The sequence below is a fragment of the Zootoca vivipara genome, chromosome 5 (genome assembly GCF_963506605.1).
Source record: "Zootoca vivipara chromosome 5, rZooViv1.1, whole genome shotgun sequence".
Taxonomy (NCBI): domain Eukaryota; kingdom Metazoa; phylum Chordata; class Lepidosauria; order Squamata; family Lacertidae; genus Zootoca; species Zootoca vivipara.
In genome coordinates, this window is record NC_083280.1 from 42,624,567 (window position 1) to 42,648,963 (window position 24,397).

The following is a 24,397-nucleotide window of genomic DNA, read 5'->3' on the forward strand; positions in this document are numbered from 1 at the left end:
GCCTGACAACCTCTTTCTTCAAAAGCAAATCCGGCTTACCAAGTTCATAAGGCTGGTTCTTTAAGTCTTTCGATGCTTGCAGAAAGTGAAGGCACCGAAAGGGCTGAAATCAGGCCCAGGCTTGTTGGAAAAGGCTTTATTGATAAATTACACTGATACATACAAACCATCTTCCCCCCCCCCCCTATTGCACCTTATCTGGTTGAGGGGCTGCCTTGCTGGGCTCATCCCATGAAATTGTGCAAAGAGGGCCAACCTCGGCATTTTACTCAAGCTCTCATTCAGTGGCCTGGAAATGGGGAGCCAGAACTGGCAGGGTCTTGACCCACGTAGTGCAGCCCTGGGCCCAGCCTGGTCCCTCATGTCAGGGACGCTTTGGTCTCCAGCTTCTCAGTGCCCAGACAACAAGAGCTGTGCCCAGCCCCTGAAGGAGACAGCATCCGCAATCCGTCATATAGGCTCAAGTGCAGGCAGCCCCGCCCGGGATGGAGCTGAGCAAGGGGTGGGGGAGGCATGTGTTTCGGTGCCAGCCGAGCCCAGAGCCTGGATAATTTGGGAGGGGGGAGGACCGATCCTTGGGGTTCTGGGAAGTTTAAAAAAATTGGCCCAAAAGGGCCCCGAGAGGCAAACCACGGGGAGAAACCACTTTCAACGTTGCCCACCTGCGTTGTTAACTCAGTCTGCTGCCTCTTGCAGCGAGTGAGTGTGTGCAATTTCTCAGGGGCCACTGGGGAACCTTCCGGCCCTGGTTCCGAGGGCGCCACCTGCTGCCCCCCCTCCAGGTGCAAGAGCAGCCTCCTGCAATCACAGTCCCTGGGTTGAAGGCTGGGCGCCGCACCACCTGCCTCCAGCTCAGTTCCTCGGCACAGGCGGCTGGTTGATGATGACCTGGATGACAAAGTCCTTCTGGATCTTGGTCTCCTGCAGGCGGCTCCTGTCCGTCAGGAGCTTGCCCGAGAAAAACCAGCGCTGCCAGGTGGGCTCCAGTCCTTCCTGGGCATACAGCTGCTTCTTTAGCTGCCCGATAGTATCTGTCATGCTGGCACTCAGGCGCAGGTCCTTGCCCGTGGAGAGGCGGACTTTGAGGGGGAATTCGCGCCGGGTGTTGGGCGTTGGCTCGGGGGGCTCCACGCCCTCCTCCTCGCTCCGCTCCATGATCAGGTTGACAGGGGGGGCCAGGCAGTAGACTGGAAGCTGGTAGCGGTTACCCAATTCGTCATAGCACTCGGTGAGGGAGCCTGCAGGAGAAAGAAAGCGCCAGCAGGGGGCGTGAGAGGCTTGCAGGGGGGAATGGAACCCTGTCTCTTCCCCTCAATTCTAAACCAAACCAAATGTAAGCTTTCCATTTCCTCTCCTTATTTAATTTATTTATATTTCCCTTTTTAACTCTCCAAGGAGCTCAAGGTGATGTACGTGGTTCTCCACCTCCTCATTCAGTCCACACAGCAACCCTGTGAGGTAGGCTAGGCTGAGAGAAGTGACTGGCCTAAGCTTACCCAATGAGCTTCAATGGCCAAGCGGGGATTTGAACCCTGGTCTCCCAGGTCCTAGTCCAACTCTCTAACCAAGCAACCTTGCCCAGCCACCTGGCTGCCAGCAAGTTACTGAGCCCAATTCAAGATGTGAGTGCTGGTGTACAAAGACCTAAATGGCTTGGGAACGAAGTATTTAAAGGAGCATCTCCCGCAACATTAAGCACCCCAGGCCCTGTGATTGGCAGGTGAGGCCCTGTCAGTCATACCAACTCTGGCTGCTGCCCAGTTGGTGTTTTGACCCATGGCAGGGCCTTCTCGTTGGTGGCTCCCCATTTGTGGAACACCCCTCCAGGATTAAGAGCATCTGTCTCCCTCATTATTGGCTTTCAAGAGAAATTTAAAACTTCCCTGTTTAATAATAATTAATAATAATAATAATAATTTATTATTTATACCCTGCCCATCTGGCTGGGTTTCCTCAGCCACTCTGGGCAGTTCCCAACGAAATATTAAAATACAATAGTCTGTTAAACTTTAAAAACTAAACAGGGCTGCCTTCAGATGTCTTCTAAAAGTCTGGTAGTTGGTTTTTTCTTTGACTTCTGGTGGGAGGACATTCCACAGGGCGGGTGCCACTACACAGGCATTTGATGGGTTATAGGTACTGGCCGTGACAACCTTGAAAAAAGTAACTGTGAGGATATGTGACTGCTTTTAAATTGTGTTTAGACAGTTTTAAATTGTTTCCAAAAGTTGTACATGTGTGTTTTTCGTTTTTAAGATTGTATTGTTTTAACATTTTGATGTTTGCCCCTTTGGGAGGAAGAGTAGGATACAATGTTAATAAAGAACAAATAAATGCTTCATCCATACGGAGACTAATTCACAGGGTAACAGGGATGGAGTTTGCACTTTTTTTCTCTTTCCTCCTGAAGGTGAAGTGGCAGGGACAGTGCAAAGCTGCCTCAGTTTGTTCAGGTCTTGGGAGAATGTTGTCCTTAATCCAGAAACAAATGTGTACAGAAGGGGTCAAAAGAGCTCAAGCCTCCTGGAAGTACCAGCTCTGAGGACACTTCATATATTTTGTGGCAGTAAACACAGTTCTCACAGTGGAGACAAGTAGCAGGGAGGCACGGCCAATTATTACTTCTGTGTGTGTCTAACCTGCATAATATGCATGGTGATAAACACACATTTGCTGCTATCTTGGGTTTGCATGTGCACATGTGTGCTTGTACTGTGGCAGGCAGGCAAGGGGTTACAAACAGGAATTTCAAGCCCTAAGACAGGGATGGGAGAATCTCTGGGCCCTCCTGCTCCCAGCTCCTATCAGCCCAGCCAACATGGCCAACAGTCCTGGAAGGATTATGGGATTGCAGTCCAACAAACCTGGAGAGGATCACCGACTGCCTATTCCTGCTTTACGATTTCTGCCTGGATAGAAGTTCCCATTTTACATTCACAGCACAGGGCATGATTTCTACCTCTGGCAAGAGACAAGGCAGAAAGAACTAGCCCTGTGCTATTTCTTCTCTTGCCCCCTTCCCGTCCCGCATCACATACCGTGGGGCAAGGTCACTCCAGCACCGTCAATAATGGCCTGTGCTAGCCCGTGGTCATTCGCCTCCACTGCATAGGCAGCAGCCTTGAGAGCATCCCAGATCTCCTTGCGGCCCTCGAAGGCCGGCGCCGTGTCCCAGAACTCGTCCCGTTTGCTCCGCAGCTGCCCATCGGTCATGGGGTAGTCGCTCTTCCACTTGGGACGGTCTTTCTTCAAAGGTTCATTGCGACCTGCAGAGAGAGAGAGGGAGGCTTCAAATGGGGGGTCCCAAAGCTAGAGATTCACCCTAACTAGACTCTTTCCTCTGCCAGCCATTGCCCCGCCCTTTTCACAGCCTGGCACAAGTCACGTAGCCGCCGGCAGAGCTTTCCTGCACAGCCACCGCCCTGACCGGAGCCTTAAGGAGTTTGTCACCCCAGGCAGTATTTATAGCACAGGGAATTAGCCGGAGAATAAGCTAGGGAGCTGGAGTCTGGTGAGTTGCAAGGCTGGCAAAGGATGAGCTATAGCAAGGCAGGGGCTCCTCTGAGGATAGTATTCAGTTCAACTGGGTTCTCTTCCTAACTGTGGCATGGATTCTTGAGTGTCTTATTCAAGTTCTGCCCCTTTACCAGGAGCAGGATCCACGAGGCACCCCAAAGCAAAGCCAGCAGGTGTATATCTGCCAACAAACACCCCAATACCTCCCTTCTAAAGGAAACTCATTTTTCTTAACAGTGATTTAAAAGGGGGACATTTCAATACTTCCCATGTCTCTCCTCAATCTCCCACTCCGAATAGCACATTTACTTCATTTTTATCTCTGCACAAAATCTTGTATTCTCCATCTTAGCTTTGTTTTGGCCTTCCACATATTTTCTAAATGTGTCATCCAAAAACTGTGCACGCAACCAAGTTGAGGAACAGCTAATACAAAGCAGGGAGCCTCACAATTTGAGTGGAAAGCTGTCTCGAGAAATAATAACTCAGCATTAAACAGAGAAGGCTATGAAACCTTTACTTTTAATTGAGTATGGAATTGGAGGGGGCTAAAAGCCCCACAGAGGAGAGGACAAACTTTCTTTTGGCTCTCGATACACCGCAGATCTGTGCTGAGAACACAAACCGATGAAATTTAATAGGATACATACGGAGCATAACACAGGAAAGATTGCAAGAATGTACATCTATAAAGAAGAGAGAACCTGCGGAAGCAGCATTGTGTGGATAGTCTTGGTGTGTGTGTACAGAATAACAAACCAAACATGAGCCACCTTTTGAGATGATTTGGCACAAAAAGCTAATGCCATGTCAGAAATTAAGAAACATATCCAAGCTCAGGAAGGTCATAACTGTTGCTCTGCAAAATAATATGGGGATTGCAACCGACTCTTGGGTATAATGATGTGGCAAACAATACCAACATTCTAGTTACAGGTAGGTAGCCGTGTTGGTCTGAGTCGAAGCAAAATAAAAAAAATTCCTTCAGTAGCACCTTAAAGACCAACTAACTTTATATTTTGGTATGAGCTTTCGTGTGCATGCACACTTCTTCAGATACACCAACATTGGTGTAATACCAACATTGCGAGCCTAATTACTGGGCTAGATGTGAAATTGTTAGGAATGTTCTGGGCTACACAGGAAGGTGTTTGCTACACCCCTTGGAGCATGTTCCAAGAGGCAAGCACATCCCTTCCTCAGCTCATTTTCTGGAACAATTCACCTTGCAGGCTTCCTACAGGCATCTGTTTGGCCACTGTGAAAACAGGATGCTAGACTAGAAGAGCCATTGGTCTGATCCGGAAGGCTCATCTTATGTCCCCAAACTCTCCACCCCCCCCCCAAGGGACCACTTCGAAATGTCTGAGGGTCATGGCACAGCACTTAAATTATTATTTTCGCTAGATGCTGTATGGTTTTTATTGCTTCTTTGGGGTTGTATTCAATACTAGTCCTACTCACAGCAGACACACTGAAGTTAATGGACACGACTAACTTAGGTTCGTTCATTTCAGTGGCTCAACTTTGAGTAAGACTTAGTTGAATACAACCTTCTAGCCCAAATTCAATTCGCCTGGTGTCCTAGCAGAATCCAACGCAAAGGATCCCACGAGGATGATGGGGCTTTCCTTCCTCCTTCCACAGGCCCCCTAAACCTCTCCGGAAGAGAGGGAAGATTATCCAGAAATGGTTGCACTGATGGAGGGTAACAGTGCAATGTTGAAGGTTAATCTCTTATACATTGCATTTGATTGTACAGTTGACTCTCAATTTATGCGGGGGTTACACTCTGGGGGATAGCGCATAAAGCCAAAATTGTGTACAGTCAAAACATCATTTTAAAACCATAAAAAGCACAGCGCAGCATTCTCCTTGCACCTCTGCACTCTCTTCCAAGGCAGCTACAGACTCTCCCTGCACCTCTGAACGGCTCTCCCAAGGGCAATGGGAGTTGGGGTTGCCAAAGGTTCCCCCCCCCCACTCTGCCGTCCCCCTGCCTTTTGGGTGCCAACCAGTTAAAGCTGGGGTCGCACAACTTAAATGCATGTAAGTTGCGAGTCGACGGTATTTCAATTAGAATTCCATAGAATTCAAAAGGTGATGCAATAAAGTAGTGATTCCCAGTTGGTGGTTCGTAACCCACCCAGGGGATCCATGGCACCATTCATGTAACGAAAACTACCGTAGAGATATCAACATTTTCAAAAGTAGGGGGTCCACGGCTTGGCTTTTGAAATACAGGGGCTTGCAGTACTTAGCTAATTGGGAACCACTGCAATAAAAAAGGCAATAAGAAACAATTAAAAATCAATGCCAATGTTTTATGTGATGGGTGGGCCAGCTCCTGTCTCCAGCCCAAATCCACAGACATGCCGTGAGCTCCCTGAATGAAGCTTGCAGACCATGGACCACCCTGTTTTCCAGCGCGGTGGGTGGGTGGGCGCAGCTGCGCGGCGGACCGGCCAGCCAGCGGGTGGGTGCAGCTCACGGCGCCCTCCTGGCAGGCCGGCGTCATGGTGCCCTGCGCCACCCAGCCTGCACGTAGGGCCGGCCCTGCTCAGGATATAACTGGCGCTCTGCAAAACAACCCAGTGAATGTCACTCGCCACTGAGTATAATGATGGGGCCAAGGAGCACTAACATTAAGTGTGTAATTAGTGGGGGGAGAGATGGAATTCTGAGTCATGTTCTGTGCTCCAGAGTATGAGGGGAATATAGAGAGAACCTTTGAAAATGCCAAGTCACATGACAATCTCTCACATGACAGTGCATTCAGACAAAGTCCCCAACTCAACCATGCCTCAGAGTCGTCGTCGTCGTCGTCATAATCATCATCATCATTAATAATATTGCACCCACCTTTTTGGCTACAGTCGCCACAGTGGCTCTCACAACAAGTACAATCCCATTCTAAAGCTGTCTGATTTAACCATTCAAATAAATGGGCAAATGAGAGAATGGGGTGGGGCAGGGCAGGAGGGTGAGAAAAGGAGAGGGGAACAGTTTTAAAAATGCAGAATTTTAAAATGCTGATTTTTATTTTTATTTTAAGGCGGTGTGGTGTAGTGGTTAGAGCAGCCTTTCTCAACCTTAGTTCCCTGGATGTTGTTGGACTACAACTCCCATCATTCCTAGCCAGCATGGCCAGTGCTCAGGGATGATAGGAGTTGTGGTACAAGAACATCCGGGGACCCAAGGTTGAGAAAGGCTGGGTTAGAGTGTCGGACTAAGACTTGGGAGATCTGGGTTCACATCCCCACTTGGTATTCAATGGGCGGGGTGGGGGGGCTGGCAGTGAAGGGAGACAGAGCACCTCAAGCACCCCACATGATGGTCTGACAGATAATCCAAGCGAGAGGCTGCCTCCTGAATCGTAAAACATCTTTTCAGGGGGGCAGATATGGGGAACCTTTGGCCCTCCAGATGTTTCACAAGGCACATCTTCCCTGGTCATTGACCATGCTTGCTGGGGCTGATGGGAGCTGTAGTTCAGCAACATCTGGAGAGCCAAAGGTTCTACAGGGAAAGAAAGACCTTGGGCTCAGCGGTAGAGCATCTGCTTTGCATACTGAAGGTTCTGGGTTTGATTCCTGGTATCTCCAGGTTAGACCTCTGCCTAAAAACCAGGTTAGACCCTTGCCTAAAAACCCAGAGAGTCATGACCAGCCAGGATAGACCCTGTGGAGCACCCTCCCATCAGATGTCAAGGAGATGAGTAACTATATAACCTTTAGAAGACATCTTAAGGCAGCCTTGTATAGCGAAGCTGTTTAAGGTTTAATGTCTTATCATGTTTTTATACATATTTTGGAAGCCACCCAGAGTGGCTGGGGCAACCCTGTCAGGTGGGCGGGGTACAAACAAACAAACAAACAAGACAATACTAAGCTGTATAGACCATTTGTCTGACTGAGTGTAAGACTGTATCCTATGTTCCTCATGCCTGCAATAGTGAATATCAGGGTTTCCCAAACTTGGGTCGCAAGCTGTTTTGGACTATAAGTCCCATCATCCCTGACCACTGGCCCTGCTAGCTAGGGGTGATGGGAGTTGTAGTCCCAAACAGCTGGAGACCAAAGCTTATGTACGACAAATAAGGCCAGGGGTCAAAGGCTGAGCACAATACAAGATCCAACTGAGCAGGCCTGCCTTGCGTGTCCTTAGGATTCTTACACTCGTGGGTGAACAGTCAGACGTCATATCCATAATGGGTCCCAAGAAGCAGCAGGAAACGGATCTTAGATACAACCAGAGGGCAGCCCTGAGCAAGGTCTCCTGAGGTTTTCTTTGGCACAGGACCTCAGAAGAGCTGCAGCTTAAGTTGCAGAGCCCATGCTTTTCCTGCAGGAGGTCCCAGGTTCAGCCCCTGGCATCTGCAGGAAGGGCTGGGAAGCATTCCTTGTCAAAGGGCCAAACTACATGTGATGCCTAATGCATCACTTGGAAACACTTTGTGGTGGTTGTTTTTTTTTTAAAGCAGACACAAGGAGGCCTGATTTTATCAGGACTGTAAAGTGCAAGAAGGGTCCTTCCATCCCCACATTCTCAATGACCACCCCCCCAACCCTTGGTTGTTACTAGCCTAACAACAGTGCGCTCTCTCTCTGTGTGTGTGTGTGTGTTAACTGGGTTCAACATCCCCACCCCTTGCACTGTGTGTGTGTGTGTGTTAACTGGGTTCAGGGCCGGTGCTAGGGTTTTTTGCGCCACCTTCTCCCCCCCTAAAATAGAAAAAATAAAAAATAAATAAATAAAAAATAAAAATAAAATAAAAACAGCTGAGAGGCGCAGTGAGGTGGCCCCAGGCTCGCGCTCCCCGCGCGCCTCCGGAGCTTCGCGCGGGGAGCGCGAGTCTGGGGCCGCCTCCACTGTGCCTGTCAGCTGTTGAGCGGCTTCAGGCCGCTCTCTGGAGGCACACGCACACCTTGGGATAGTGGCCTGAAGCTGCTCAACAGTGACAGGCACAGTGGAGGCAGCCCCAGGCAGCACCAGGGGGCGGCGGGCAGGCTGCCCAGCGCCCCCTCCATTTTGGCGCCCTAAGCAGCTGCCTAGTTCGCCTTAATGGACGCGCCGGCCCTGACTGGGTTCAACCTCCCCACCCCTTGCACTGTGGTCCTGATGAAAGCTACGGCCCTGCACCAATATCAAATAAACAACAACAACCCTGACACGATTCCAAGTGACACATTCAGTGCCATGTGCAGTTTGGCCCTCAAAACCTGGAGAGTCACTGCTAATCAGCCTCCGTAATTCTGAGCCAGATGGAGCAAAGTTTTGATTTCACTGCAAGGCTTCCTCTGCTTCCCAAGCAGCCCTCAGAATGCTGCTGCTTGCTGTAGACTTTGGTGTCCTTTTCACTGTAGATTTCAGCCTCCTTGCAATGTTCAGTCTGGAGAAAGCGGAGGGGGAGGGGGAGATGTGCGGGAAGCAAGCATTCTGATCCAGCCCAACCCCACCAGATGCGGTGACTGGAATATCTGCCGCCAGGATGTAAGCAATTAACCAGCCACAATCTCTAGGGGTACTAGAGATGGCCAGGAAGACATTGATTGGGGTAAGTAGTTGCAGTTTAATGGGAGCATTGAGAAAGAGCAGTGCTTCAGTACCATTTGCAGAAATAAAACCTGTGCGGAGAGTTTGCTGGCCAATGACAACCCTGAAACAGGTCAGAAAGTCACACACACTGCTGGGGGAAATGGCTACCCTTGAATCCCAGAATGGACAGCTAGCCACTAGCCTGGCTCCCAAGGAACAGGGAGCGAAATATAGAGCCATTCCGCTTCTTAGGATCCTGCAATTCTCATGCAATATTCATAAGACCACTAAATAGCTGGGAAAGTAAAAGCTACCCCACCCCCCACCCTGGATAAAAGTGCCACTTAGCAGTTTCCAAAGGGAGCAAGTCCTGCATGGATCCCATTGGAACAAAGTCAAATACTGGCTCTCTGCTCCCATCTCATGCCCAGCTGACTCGTCCCACCCACTCCAAAACCACCACAGCACAGAATCTGTAACTCTCACCAATAGGTTACCAGGAAGTAAGTTTTATGGAGCAGCTGCTCAGGGGTTGTGGGGTCACTATCTGCAGCAGAAGAGATCATAGAGACTAATTGTGTTGGAAAAATCAATGCAATATTGTTTGACTCTTATCTCGCAACAACCTCTCCTTGGTACTTGGGAGGAAAGACGAACAATGAGGGCTGTGTATATTTCTGCACCAAGGAGGTTCAAATTCGGTGACCTGAATAAATTATGGAAATCATGCAAAATATGCACGTATTTTGCTTTTTGTGTGCGTGCATACTGTCTTCTGCTTCCAAGATCGAAACATTCAAATGAGTTGATCTGGGGAATGGTCAGACGCAAGGGAGATGGGAACAACACACCCAAGGGAAGACCCAAACACCTTCCTGTCCCTGTTCCCCACACCCGCCCCTAAAGCTGGAAGCCTTGCACAGGGTCCTCTGGCGTCGAGGAATTTGCCCAACCCTGCCCACGTGTCCCAGCTTTTGTTCACAGCCATAACAGCAACAGATATGTGGTTTTAAAAGGAAAACGGAGACTTTATGGGTGCCAAATTCTGTGACGGATTCCATGAGTGCAAGCAAGATGAAATCATAGGCACAGAGAGTAAACATCGTTTTCCAGACAATAATTCTCGCCCTGCCCCCAATGCTGTTGCGGTCCTTTCATCCCCCAGGAAAATGCCCTCCAGATTCAAGGGGCGCACAGAGGGGAGGCCTCCCCACACCACTCACCCCTCATCCATTTCACAGAGGTACATTGCTCAGTGCTCTCTGTGGAGGAAGCAGAAGGCCAGCTTCCTGAGCTGACCCTGCCCAGGCTGGCTCTGCAAGGGGATTTAGCTTCAAGTCAGCTGTATAAGAAGCTTGTGCTGCAGGTTTAAGTCTAATTAGGGTGGGTAGATGAAGAGAAAAGCCAGGGGCAAGACATGTTCTGAAGTAAGAGAGAACAAAGCTGGAAAAAGCAAGAGACAAGTCAAGTCCCAAACTTGGGTGGCCCTTCCCTTGTCCCCAAACATGGTCATTGCATCATTGAGGATGGCGCCACCGATACCTTAGGTAGCAACCTTTTATGGCTGCCCCGGATAGGAAGGGGGAGCTGCCATCACGACTAAGGGACCAGGATACTTTGGTTAGAGGTCCTTTACCTCCAGGGGAGAAGGAGGGGACCCAAGGCAGGCCTGGCAATAGGGTTCCCACAGTCAAAAGGAGCTGTGGCTTATTTGCATATGAACTATTGTAGTTGCGCCATTTTAATACGTAAATTGCTTTTTAAATGGCCTGGTGCCCAGCATCAAAGCTGAATTAAAACAAAAACCTGGACAGATGGGAAGTAAAAACAGGTCAGGCCTGTTTAAAATGAGTTATGTGGCATCTTTAGCAGACAACTTCTGCAATGAAGGATGGGGGAGCTAGCAAGGCCCCCCCTGCTGGAGCTAATTGAACCCCAAGGGCAAACAGTTCTCTTTATGCACCTTGTAATACAGGAGGCAAAGGGAAATAACTTCTACTTGCGCTGCAAAATCAGAACTTATTTTGGCCACCCGCTTTCCACAGCAAGCCGCTGGCATTACCGTACCAGGCCATAGGCAGAGTCTCCTGGCTTCTCCCAGCCCCCAGCTAAATTAAGCTTCTCAAGGAGATTAGCTTGGGAACAATTAGCTCAGTAGTAGGCAGAGGAAGAGGCAGGCAGCAGCCACCTCGATAGACAAGAGACACCATTCCTTTGGCTCCAGGCAACTCAGCATGCTGAGGAAATGGTTTTTGACTGAAGAGGTACAAAGGCTGCTTTCAGAGGAGGCTGGGTCCCCATTGGACAACCCTGAGACAGCTTCTAGGTTTACCTGCCAATCAGGCACTAATCAGAGCAACTCTGGCCATTCCGCCTGCTACTTTAAAAGACAGAAGGCAGTGAGAGTGGGCAGCAGTGGTCCCTCCGCCCAGGAAGCACTGTCACTGCCTGGCACAGGCTCTCTTGCTTTCGCCAAGCTCTTAAAGTGGTAGGCAGCTTTGTGGTCCCTATCGGAAGGAGCTTCAAGATTAAGAAAGGTTGGGTCTGCCTTCTCTGATTCAGATAAGGAGCTAGGAGATATCCAGTTTACTTCCAAAACCAGGACCCCTGCTTTGTCTTTCATGAAGTCAACGCTCAGCTCAAAAACCAGGCAGAAGGTGCGCAGGAATCCATCTCAAACAACTGTTTTCAGCCTCTGAATCCATGGTCAGAAAGCAGAGAGGGAAGTGGTGAGCAGCAGCCACTACCAACCTTAGGTAGCAAGTGCCAAGCTGCTGCTATTTAATGACGCTGCCACCAAAGTCCAGCCAGTTCGGCCACAGGTTCTAAACACCTTACCCTGCTACAAGATGTTCCTTTTGTGTAGGTTTTTGCTCCCCCCAAATCCCACAATAGCTCAAGATGGACCACTCATTCCTGACACTGCAGTTGTGTGTGGAAGGTGGTGTGAAATAGCCTTCCTCCTTTATCTAAGTACCAGATTTGATGAGTCTGGGGAGAAAATATGCCACCGGGGGGGGGGGTCTCCTCCTAGAAGGCACAAGGACACAGGAAACGGCTGCCTTATGCTGCACAGTGTCACACTACTGGACCACCAAGCTCAGCATTGTCTGCTGACTGTCCAGTGGCTGCCCAGGGTTTCAGACAGAGAACAAACCCAGCCCTGTGTGGAGATGCCAGGGAATTGAACCTGGGACTTTCTAACATGCAAAAGAAGTGCTCTACCACTGAGTCATGGCTGTTGCAGCAACATTACAGAGAGGAGTGTATCCAAAGCCTTATTGTGTCAGGTTATGGATCCAGCCAGCCAAATATTTCACCACCATTTCCAGCAGAAGTGCAAGTGCATAGGCAATACCGTCTACTTCTTGGGAACCTAGGGACTCTCAGGAAAAGCACCGTCCTATCTGTGCTGGCAGCCATTTATTGGTTTTCTTTAATGAAATATTCAGATCCTTTTCAAACCCAGGTGAAGAGACAACAAGATCTGCCCCCCCCCATTACCTAACTTCCACTTGCAATCAGCCCTGTGGAGGCAACTATTATTATCTCATAATCATAAGAGCTGGGAGGCATCCGAGGAGATCAACAGACAACAGGTTTAAAAAACATGCTAAGCTATCGTCACTCTGCAGAACCTGTTGTACTGCAAAACTAACCACATTTTTAAGAAGACATGGGATGTTGCTAGGCCTAGCCAGCACTTGTGCAGTGTGGAAAGATCAAGTTCGCCAAACCGATAACTGGAAATTGCCAGCAGTGGGTCAGATTCTCTCTCTCTCTGCCCTGTAACAAGCTTCTGTTCCCCACAGTGGAGCCTGCTTGTCTGGTGCCTCCGCCACCCAACTCTTCCAGCCTCGGCAAGTCCACCATTTCGGAGCCGGCGAGCAGGAAGCCCAGATGGGGTTAAAGAGGCAAAAAGGGGACGGGGAGCCAAGTCGGCTCCCTTTGCCCTGCACGGCAGTGCTTCCACTCCCAGCTTGGGCAAGGCGGCACGGCCCTGTGCCCCCTGCAGGGCATTGCAGGGAAGCGCCTCTGCAGCAGCAAGTAGCAGCAGGAGTGAAAGCGGCAGCGGTAGAGAGCATTTGCGAGCAGGGAGACACACCAGCGCCCCCTCCATTTTGGCGCCCTAGGCAACTGCCTAGTTCGCCTTAATGGATGCGCCGGCCCTGCTTGTCTATCACTATCAAGTTTCAAAGGAACTGGGGCTCCTTCGCCAAAGCAGGAGGGTACTGACAGCACACACACACACACACACACACACACACATGCCCTTCGCACCAACTCCCGATCGGGTGTTTTCAGACACATTATCACATGTTTCAGACACACATCACATGTTGACCTGAGTCTGCACCCCCCATTCCACCCCAAACTTCCCTCTCCCCAGCTTAAGTAGGGATGGGCTGCCTCCCTCTCCCCAGCATTCTGCAAGCCAGCTGTCTCCCTCTCCAGAAAACAATGGGCTGTGCTCCCCTCCTGCTCTGCCAAGTCTAACCTAAGCCCCCCCCCATCTCCACTTCAATATACTTTACTTTCTTCTTTATTCCCCAGAAACACAATCTCTAGCTCTACAGTCAGTAGGGAGCTCACCTGTACAGGTAGCAAATGCACTGTGTTTGCAACATGCCAGAAAGGAATCAGGCAAGATCTCTAATCTGCCATCTTTCAAACTCAGCACCCTCAAGCCTGAAAGTCCTGCTTTATACCTAGAGCACCCCGGACTTATGTTTGTACCTGGCCCAGTCACCTCTCTGGCAAACAAGACCAAAATTATGGACATAATTATACGCTACAAAGAAAACATGTTGATTTCTGGGTTACTTGGGGGTATGATGTTAAAATGGTTCATCCTGTTAGTGCAAAACAAATGATGGCATGTCTAACATTACTCAGATTATGGGGAGGGGTGTGACCCCAAAGGCTGTGTGAAGAAGGGAGCAAAATGTAAAACGTATACAGTACATGAAGAATTAGGCTTTGGGACTGTCTTAGGAAGCAATGGACTCTATTCATTAGACAAAGGAATCAGAAGGCAGATTCAGGAGCTGGCCACGGAAGCAAGGTGTTCCTCTGTGGGTGAGGGGAAGCCAGGTTTCAAGTTGCTAGACTGGTTTTACCATGGCATTTAAAAAATGACTTCAGATGCCTTTTTGAGACAGGAAAGAACAGCTCATGACTTGATAAAGTGACTCTCCTATGCTAGCCTCAGAAAGAAGAATTAAAATATTTGATCGTATATCAAGACAACCATTATATTAGATTTATGGGATCCCTGTGTGAAATGGCACACAGGAAAGAGACAAGCCACACTGAGTTCATGCTGGGGACACACACACACAGAGGCTGTTTTAAAAGTCTTCCGCTGTGCAGGTGAATCAAGAAACAAGTGTCACTGGGAAGAAATGAATGTTTGTGGTCTGTTGGACTAAGGATCTCGGGTCAGAAAATATTTAAATAGTCATGTACCTGCTATTGTAACCAGAAAATGCACAAAACTGAGGCAGACTCTTACCAAATACGGTATGTAGGCAACAGCTACAAAAAGGGCTCTTTGCTGCTTTTGCTACAATATAGACTGACCCGACCACCCCTCTGAAACTAAGCATTGGCAATGCGGGATATAAATTTCACTTTGAATCAGGCAAGCTGAAAAAAGAAGGAACCATGTAGCCAGTCTGAACAACATAAGACAACTTATGATGGTTTTCCTGCCATTGCCTCTCCTGAGTCAGGTGGCGTCTGCTTCAATATGTTATTCTTAATTCCTTTGGAAACCAAGTGCCCAGAAGCAAAACAGAGAGAACCATTAAAGGGAATGTATACATGCTGGATCCAGCTGAAATATCTGAATCAGGAAGGCGACAGCACAGAATAGGAGCCAGCTGTTTAACACCAAAGCCACAAAGATGTGGGCAGGGCAGGGAGTAAGGAGAGGGCAGGCAAGGCCGAGCTCAGGATTTATCCTCAGCCCAGTGGGCCATTATCATGCAACATGCTCTCTACTGCTTCAGGGTGTACCATATATCATTGCCAAATCCCTCAAAGCCAATGTTAGGATCCCTTGTGGATGCCACTGGCAGAAACTAGGAAACTCTAGTTTCCTGGTGCTTGTGCTGATGGTTACTAGCTGAAAATCTTTAAAAGGGGTGTTGATAAATTCATGGCTTCTCGCAGTCTACCAGTCGTGATGGCTGCCTGCTATACCAGGATATAGTGCTTCTGGTTCCTCTGATCACCAGTTGCAGGGAAACGACAGTGGGAAAGGACTATTGTTCTCACGTCCTTCTTGTGGGATTCCTTCCCATAAGCATCTGGTTGGCCAGTGTGGGAAACAGGATGCTGGGCTAAAGATGCCTTAGGTCTGACTTAGCAGGGGTCCTATTACATCCTTATGAAGGTAGACTGCGTGTGATAACACACACTGAACGTTAACCCTCCTGCCATTCTTGAGCCTGCGATATTCCTGAGCTGAAAATATGTATAACATATAGTTTCCATATAGCATGCTACTGTTTTCAGAATGCTTCATGCGTGCCCTCACGTAGCACAGCAAGGAAACAAGAGAGCACCAAAAGCAGAAGGCAGGCAGAAAGCTCAATGGACTTGAAGACTGGTGTGCAGCCTGCAATCAGTAACAGTCTGTTAGGCCCCGGCGAGGAGGTTTCACAGAGAAACACAGAGAGGGAGGGATGATTTAGGAGCCTCATAAAACTACCTGTGGCAAATATGGAAATGAGTTGGGTATGAAAGAGTTCCTGCCAGGACAAGGCAGAGAACCAGGTACAGAAGATGACGACTAAACCTCAGGATCCTGAACATCTCTCCCTACAAGTGTTGTCTGTTTTGTGTGAATGCAGTAAATCACAACTCCTCAGCTGCCCATCAATGGGAATCTGCTGGTGGGTAGGCACAGCTCCTTAGCAACACACATTAATAAGCACCCTGGCAGGAACAGAGGCGGCTGGAATACTGCACATCCAGAAGTCATTTGGGGACAACGCAGCATAAACGTAGCATCTGCGGTCACAGAAGGGGATACACATAGGGCATAAAGCATTTTGTTTTTTGTGCTGCTGGAAGCAAGATGCTCCCATGCACTGTGTTAACACTGCTCTGTCGTTTCTTGCCTGGACATGCCCTTCAGACACAGCTGTGCCCACTCTCTTTCTCCCTTCTGCCCTGCATGAGCCCTTGGATGACAAATTGCCTGGGCACAAAAGAGGCATTCTGCAAGAAAACAGAAGGGATCAGCATTTTCTGAAGGGAACCACCACCAGGATTGGTAAATGCATGATGCATTAGCCAAGGACAATCCTGCCCACTGAATTATGTTACACAGTGCTGGAAAATGTCAGAGTTGGCTGCAGGATCATCCAAGATTTTTTTTTTTTAAAAAAATGAGGCCATCCAGAACTTTTTGTTTAGAGAAAGGTAAGTGGGAGGTGACATAGAATTATGCACAGTGTGGAGAAGGTGGATGGAGAAAAGATTTTTCACCCTCTCTCACAACAGTAGAACTCATTGGCATACAATTAATATTGAAAGATTCAGGACAGATAAGAGAAAGTACTTCTTCAAGCAGCACATAGTTAAACGGTGGAACTCATTCCCGCAGGAGGCAGCGATGGTCACCAATTTGGATGGTTTTAAAAGAGGATTAGGCAAATTCATGGGGGAGACGGCAAATTGATGGCTACTAGCCACAGTAAGTATGTAGCACCTCCTTTGCCAGAAGCAGTAAGTCTCTGAATACTGTACCAGTTGTTGGGAACTGCAGGTGGGCAGGGTGCTGGTGTGCTCGGATCCTGCTTGTGTGTTTCCCACAGTGATCTGTTTGACCACTGTGAGAACAGGATGCTGGGTGGACTGTTGGCCTGATCTAGCAGGCTCTTTTTATGTTCTTATGAGCCATGCTGGGTTATGTCGCAAAGGACATTTCTTTCCCTTAGAACTGTATTCTGGTTTCGACTGGGCAAAGCCGGAGCAGTCTCCCAGCACCAGCCTTGCAAAATTGACTCCAGGGCCCAAACAGCAGAAGAAAGAAAGAAGTGTGCTGAAAAAGCCACATCAACTGAAGTCATGTTGGCACTGCTCTTCCTGTGCCTCTGCACTCTGCACTCTAGGGAAGTGCCACATGGTGCAGAGGAGGGGAGGGTTACGAATACAATGAACAGGCAGCGGCGCGCCAGCCTGTCAGCAAATAAGAACCCCAGCTTTTGTGAGTCAGCTAGGCTAACCAAACACAGCTCAGGATATGGCCCCAAAACAGTTGATCAGAAAGGAGAATTCTACTGGGTACAGTTTCTCTCAGCTCTGCAATGTGACAAGCTGTAGCCAGCAAAATTTCCTCCTCTACACAACTATTAAAGGTGCAGAAATCCTGTCCTATTTTGATCTGGTCAACACAGAACGGGCTCAGCTGCAGGCAATCTTGTCTTTCACCAACACTGAGGATGCAGCAGGACAGGAATGATTGCAATTTTTGTTGTTGTTGTTGTTGTTGTTGTTGTTGTAGTTTAGTCGTTTAGTCGTTTCCGACTCTTCGTGACCCCATGGACCAGAGCACGCCAGGCACTCCTGTCTTGCACTGCCTCCCGCAGTTTGGTCAAACTCATGTTTGTAGCTTCGAGAACACTGTCCTACCATCTCGTCCTCTGTCGTCCCCTTCTCCTAGTGCCCTCAATCTTTCCCAACATCAGGGTCTTTTCCAGGGAGTCTTCTCTTCTCATGAGATGGCCAAAGTATTGAAGCCTCAGCTTCACGATCTGTCCTTCCAGTGAGCACTCAGGGCTGATTTCCTTAAGATACCCTAAATCTGCCCTTTTAAATTGACAACCTGTGCACATCTGTTCTCTGATGGTTCTGAAGGCCACTGGTGATGCCACACCCTCAAGCAACAGTAAGTGTAAACTTAGGCTCCCAGGTGTGAATTCCTGCCTAGGCTGCTCTGCAGGGAAGCATCTGGGCAACACCTTCTGAGCTAAGCAAACAATCAGGGCTGGGCATAGATTAAAGCCTGCCAGAGGAACTGTTGCATGCAGGTAACAGGACTAGCTTACTGAAAACCTGAACCTTGCCAAAAAAGAAAGATGGTTGGAGACACACAGCTTCCAACCTTACAAGATGCTCTTGTAGTAATAAGAGACAGACAGAGTGGGACTTCCACTAAATAACCAGGGGGTTAAAATCTGACCTGTGGGACACAAAGATAACCAGGATCATAGGCCTGCACCCATCCTTCAACTGAACCAGGCAATAAGTCCAAACCAAAGCTCAATCCAAAACAGGGAATTTAATCACACAAATGAAAAAGGGCAGAAGGCAGACAGTAATCCAGAATACCTGCTTACCCAGGGGCTGGGCCCTATCAGAACACACTGATCAGTTCACACTATGTTGGTACCAGTATCATAATTTCAGCCAGTTTGGAAAAAAATTCCCAGTCTACTAATCCATTGTCCTACCCCAGCAGGGCTGGTAGGATCATTACAGTGCCATTTATTCTAAATTACTGTACCACCATAGCATAGTTCAGTATAGGCATCCCCCTCACTTATGTGGAAGTTACGTTCTGGGCCCTTGTGTGCATAAGTGAAATCACATAAAGTGGGGGAGCCATAGCTGCCAAGTTTTCCCTTTTCTCGCGAGGAAGCCTATTCAGCATAATGGAATTTCCCTTTAAAAAAGGGAGAACTTGGCAGCTATGGGGGGAGCACCCTCTAAACACCCTCTCTGCCACTCTTTCTTCAATCCATACCAGAAATATCAACAACTGGAATTGAAACTCTGGGACTAGCAGGAGGCTGGAAGACATGCGGAAAGCAGCAGCTGCTGCGCTACTCCACACACCAGCTGTTAGATGGGGAGGTTGAGCGGTGTAAACAAATACCCACTGCACCTCCTGTCTCTTTGGGGCTTCCTCCGCCTTCACTGTCGTCCTTTTCAGGCTGCAGGGAGGGTCTCCTCATGAGCCATGAGGACTCTCCACCTCTCTCCCACCATTTCCAAGTTTGAATTGAATGATTTAATTATTTCCCAGCACCACACGTATACGCGGTCACGCACAAGTCAATCACATGTATTTAGCATTCTAGCTTTCCCTTACCTTAGAAACCACAAGTCCCTCTTTCTCAAAAGCCCCAGGATGGCTCAACAGATCTGACTCAGCACCCACATGTGTAAGACCATTCTCGCCACAAAAATGCAGTTTGGTTTCACGTAGGACGCTTGCGGTCCACAGAACCCAACAGATTCCAAGGCCTTGGCAAACAATCAAGCCAGGCAAGCCTCATTGTGACATCAGAGTAGCTAAGCCAATAGCCGCCAAGGCAGGTATGACCTCCCGGACCACACAGGTCAACTCCCTGCCTACCTACAGCATCAAAGCAAATCAGTCAATATAACATCAACAGAGGCAGGGCAAGCAGGGGCCAGCAAAAAGAAAGAGACTCAACAGCAATATGCTTGTGGTGACAGAAGGAATAATTCTCATCAAGGAAGGTGGTGGTGGTGGTGGTCTCTTCAAGCAGGGATTAGACCCAATGGCCTATAAGCCCACCTCTCCTCCCGCCCTATGATTCTCTGAAGTCCTCTCTCCCTCTACATATGATATCCAACACACACACACACACACACACCTGCTTGTTCTTTATGGACAGGGCCGTCTTAAGCATATCCAGCGCCGTGGTGCAAAGATCCCTCCGACCCCCCCCCTTTCCCAGAGTTGTTGACCTTTTCCCAAGCCTCTGCAGGGATCGCTCTCCTCCCGCGGACGCTTGGGAGGCAAGCTGCACGCCCACCACCCATATGGTTGACGGGGCACATGTGGCGTGCATGCAGGGAAAGGGGAGGCCGCTGGCAAAGCTGCGCAGCTCCCCCACTCGCTGGGGCGCCCCTGAGAGGCCGGCGCCCTGGGGCAACGCGCCACTAAGCCCAATAGGAAAAACAGCTCTGTTTATGGATCAGATGCAGTCAGCCTCCTCTTTGGGAAGGTGTAACTTACAAGTGTTGCTCTCAACCCACTTACCCAGCCCTCCCCATTTCCTGTTTCCCTTTCTCTCCTCCTACAAAACAGTAATTATTGCAGGGAGCAACACGCAGGCAGTTGCAATGAGCAGAGCAAAGGCATGAGTCAGTCCTGAAGTCCTTGGTGGGGCCAGTTTCTGATTATGATAGGGTGTACTCAGAGAAAGAACCATGCCAGGCGACTGCACATTGCACAACACCCAAACCAGCTGATGAGTTTCTTCCAGGATAGGTTCACACGCTACATTTGTGTGGCATATGTAGGAATCATTTCAGTGACGTCATGTGCATGCATGGGCAAATTGAATGTGTAAACTGGTAACATATGGGTCTGACTCATCAAAAGAGCTGTGAAAAGCAGAATTCCCAAACCATCGTGGGATTTCATAGGCCTATCAGTAAAGCAGGTCCATGTGTTAGCAATTTACATATTATGTTTACCCATGCATGCAGACACAAGAAACAACCCTGAAGTTGCGAGAACATAGTGTCCAAAACAGCCTGAGCCTCAGAGAGTTGGGATAGGGAAACTTAAGTATCATTCCACCCAGCTCATTGTTGGGATGAAGTGCAGTGACTGACTTACAGTAACGGACCCATAATTTAGGACCGGAAGCCAAGATAATAGCCTTTAAGTTGACACTATGTCATGATTGGAGACAAAAAGTCATTCTTGCGCTGGAGTTCAGCAATGGTATCAGTGCTCAAAATTATTCCCATAGTTCCATGGGATCTTCAATGCCCTTAACCCAATCAAGGCTTTTTCCTTTTATTTTTATTTTTCTCTAGTGAAAGAAAAGTCATTCTGTAAGAGCCTCGCTTTGTTGGTCTCTAAGCTTCTGGTGCAACTCACACCCCCAAATATTTTTAAAGTCCACACTTGCTTAGTCCAGAACTCAGCAGATCCCATCAGCCAAAATGCTTGCATTGCACTTGACTGCACAGTTTCCAGTTCACACTCTTGGATGAGTAGATCGGGGACATGTTTCTGCTGTTTCTTGAAGACTCAGCTGAGCTCACACTGCCTGCGTTTGCAAAATGCCAGCAATACATCACCAGGAGTGCCAGCCCAACTTTTCATAAGCACTTAAGGTAAAGACCACCACAAAGCCTCAGAGCAGCTCAAGATTCCTGCGGCAGGGAGATAGACTGCTCCCTAACGAACACAATTCTATGCCTTTTCGCTTCAAAGCAAGTCCCAATGTGTGCTCAATATGGATTACTCCCTGGTAAGAGTGAGTAGGACTGCAGCCCAACAAAAGCAGGAGTCCGACATGCTTGCAAAAACGGTTAAATAAAAGGACTAAATGCATTAGGGGAAACTTTATTCTTTTTGAATAGTGTATCCTTTCCCAGAAGATCCTGCTTCTTGGTGCCAGCTCCCTGCTGTATAAGATATTAGACTAACAAAATCTTAAATCCTTTTCCCAGCATGGAACTAAGTATTAAGTCAAGGCACTGCTCCATCAAGTTCACTATTGTCTACACTTACTGTCAGATGTTCTCCAGGATTTCATGCAGGGGGCTTTCCCAGCTCTTTGTGGAGATAGCAGGGATTGATCCTGGGACCTTCTACATGCAAAACATGAGCTCTACAAGGAAGCTAGTGTTTCCTGTTTCTCACAACCCAGCCCAACAGCAATAGAGATTCCAGCCAGTGCTCCCCACAAGCACAAGCTAGGCATTCCTGCCCAGAGCGATTTGCCAAGAAAGACTTACAAACTGTGCCAAGTGTTTACTTTTGGTTTTAAAGTACATGCTCAGGTCTTCCAAGAAATAAATTCCAGAAGTGTAGTTGGAAGCATTTAGGTCAGTAGCACCGATATATATTTAAAGTGCCATGGCACTTTCAAGACTAGTTTATTGTGCTTTCATAGACAACAGCTTCCTATACCCAAGCATGAAGTGAGCACTTCAAGTATCATATAAAGCAGGGTGTCAAGTATAAACCTTCGTGCCACACAGTGAAATAGCCACTATGGTGCCAAAGCATTTCAGGGTTTCTGCCAAGGAGTCCTATTAGCCCAATCTCTATTAGAGTGGGTAAAGTTCTCCAGCAGGAACATGCAGAGATGCATACCCTGTTCAGACCACCATGGACTATAGATCAGAGCAAAGAGTGTGTGCTGCTGGTGGATTCCGGTCTCAGTGTATATGTGCAGGGCTCAGCAAAGTTAAATCCAGTCTCATTGCATCGTGGAGGGACACCTCGGGACACAATTCTTTGTGAAATCAGAGTAACAACTGCAGAGTGGCTGCCTGGGAGCCCCTAAACAACACCTCCCAAAATAAGCATTTATAGGAAGCATGTGAGAAGGTGTCGCCTATCATTTTGGCAGTGCAAGCGCATGGTTTTAATCAGGGCTCTAGCACCACCAGTAATCTGCAAGTTTATGAAAAGCCATAATCAACCCTGAGCAGCCATATACAGAGACTGTACCTTAGATGCTCTCATGTCTAGAAAGGCCTCTCTCTTGCTGAGAAGTCGACTGTTCTGTCTCCAGAAACCCTGCATCAATGTGTGTGTGCACTGCCGCCAATGCCAAATACTGCTGATGAGCTTGTTGGGTTAAAGCTGTTTCTGCTATTGATCCAACTAATGCAGCTCCAGCAGAGTGAGACTGATCTGAGCCGTCTGGGGTGGGAACCAACTGTGCTCTTGACTGACCTGGACTAAGAAAAGTCAGGGCAGGTCTTGCGCACATGGGCACACACCACACAGGGTCACATGCACAGACTCAGGCAGCAAAGCCTGAGCTAGCTCAATTCTTATCATTTTGCAGAAGACTTAGCAGGGAGGGCCCTTGAACCTGGAAATGGACATGGATTTCTGCACCTAGGTTTAGAGAAGGCTGCAATCTCTCCAGCAGCAAATATGGCCTTAGCACATGCTGTGAAGGTCCGGGAGCCCACACATGGACCAGAGTACCTGATGATGGTTTGCAGGACAAGTTTCCAATCAAGCAGCAAGGGCAAAGGAAATGTTCTTGCTAGGACCTAGCCACAAATCTATGCACACTATCATTTGAATTTTATATTGCTCTTTTCTTTTTGTATGGCTTATAATGCATCTTATTACTACGGTATTTGTGCACTACTTGTTTCTGCAATAACACATAAAGCTGCATAAAAGTGCTTTTAGTAAATCTGTAATAATAAACAAAATTACTCTGATTTGAAACCTGAGGTGGCAGCCTACTGACCTCAGAGCAGCCCCAAGCCCAAACTTGTACTTCTGAGCCAGTGGGGAAACAGTAGTTTGCACTTCCAACCCATCTGGTGAGACGGGCCGGACTGGCTCTTACATAAATCGGGTAGGCGAGTTTCTGGGACATCCCACACACTCTTCCTAAACACGGAGTTAAGGGATCAGTAGAAACCCAGATTGCTCCAGGGAGCCTTACCCCACCAATACAGTTACCAACACACATCCCACACGATCCTCCGAGGAAGTACAGAGCACCCAGTAGATCCAGGTCATTTAAAAATCCCCCAAACCGAATCTTCCCATCGCTAACAGGAGGGGAAGCACATAGACTACAGTCCGCTCCGCTATGCCCTCATCCGGGCCCAATCCTGAAAGATCCGATGCCCACTCAAGACAATCACAGAGTGGTACCCTATTCGCAGTCTTGGCAGTGGTCTCGGTGCCCGATTATGGTGGGAGTGGGGAGTGGGGGATCTGAGACAAGTTAATTCTCCAGCAAAGGGCCCCCAGGGGAGTGTCTGCAGGGGCCCAAGCACGGTGGTGTTTCCAGCGGCCCAGATTCCCTTGCCCGTTCCGGCTGCCACGGCACCGAGAGGGTGCCTGACCGGCGGCGCTCACCTGCTCGCTTGCGCGGGTGCCCCGGGGTGGTCGGCCGCTCTCGGTGTTGCCTCCCCACGCAGCTGCCCATGGCGACAACCCCAGGCTGCGATTGCGATGGATCTACCAGCCTGAGCCCGGCTCCGGGCTCTGCCGCTCAGCATGGAGCCGGATCCCCAATCCGCCCTCCGGACGAGCACGCAAACTTTGTGCGGCGCGGCTGCCGCCTCCGCCTCCCTCCAGACGGGGCTTTGGAGTCTTGCGGAACGGGAGGCGCCGATTAAGGTCTGCTGCCCTCTCGGGTTGGATCCAGCCCAGGCCGGCCCAGCGGCTCCTATGCCTGACGCCGCCGCCGCCACTGCCTTCGCCGCTGCTGCAGCCGCTACTCCGCGAAGAGCTGGGGATCTGAGCCGGGGAGGATCCCCCGGCCCTGGGAGACACTTCGAGCTCCTCCTCCTTCTCCAGGTGAGCATGTGACTCGGCGGCAGGAGCCCGGCCTCCACTCCGCCC

The 24,397-nt window shown here is 49.1% G+C and overlaps 1 protein-coding gene across 1 annotated transcript; it reads right to left on the bottom strand.

The window, feature by feature from the left end:
* Positions 1-107: 107 nt before the first annotated feature.
* UBTD1 (ubiquitin domain containing 1) lies at positions 108-24,380 on the bottom strand. The gene is made up of 3 exons (XM_035132533.2): positions 23,909-24,380; positions 3,039-3,266; positions 108-1,238 (listed from the first exon to the last, which is right to left on the bottom strand). Exons 1-3 carry the CDS (start codon positions 23,976-23,978, stop codon positions 853-855), a joined length of 684 nt encoding a protein of 227 aa, XP_034988424.1. The 5' UTR covers positions 23,979-24,380; the 3' UTR covers positions 108-852.
* Positions 24,381-24,397: the final 17 nt, after the last annotated feature.

What these genes read in the sequence shown, in the direction of transcription:
- UBTD1 (XM_035132533.2), bottom strand. Translation starts at nt 23,978, where the DNA reads ATGGGCAGCTGCGTGGGGAGGCAACACCGAGAGCGGCCGACCACCCCG. An exon ending in GCACCCGCGCAAGCGAGCAG is followed by an intron (nt 3,267 to 23,908) that starts GTGAGCGCCGCC and finishes CTCTCTCTGCAG; the next exon opens with GTCGCAATGAACCTTTGAAG. An exon ending in TGGAGTGACCTTGCCCCACG is followed by an intron (nt 1,239 to 3,038) that starts GTATGTGATGCG and finishes TTTCTCCTGCAG; the next exon opens with GCTCCCTCACCGAGTGCTAT.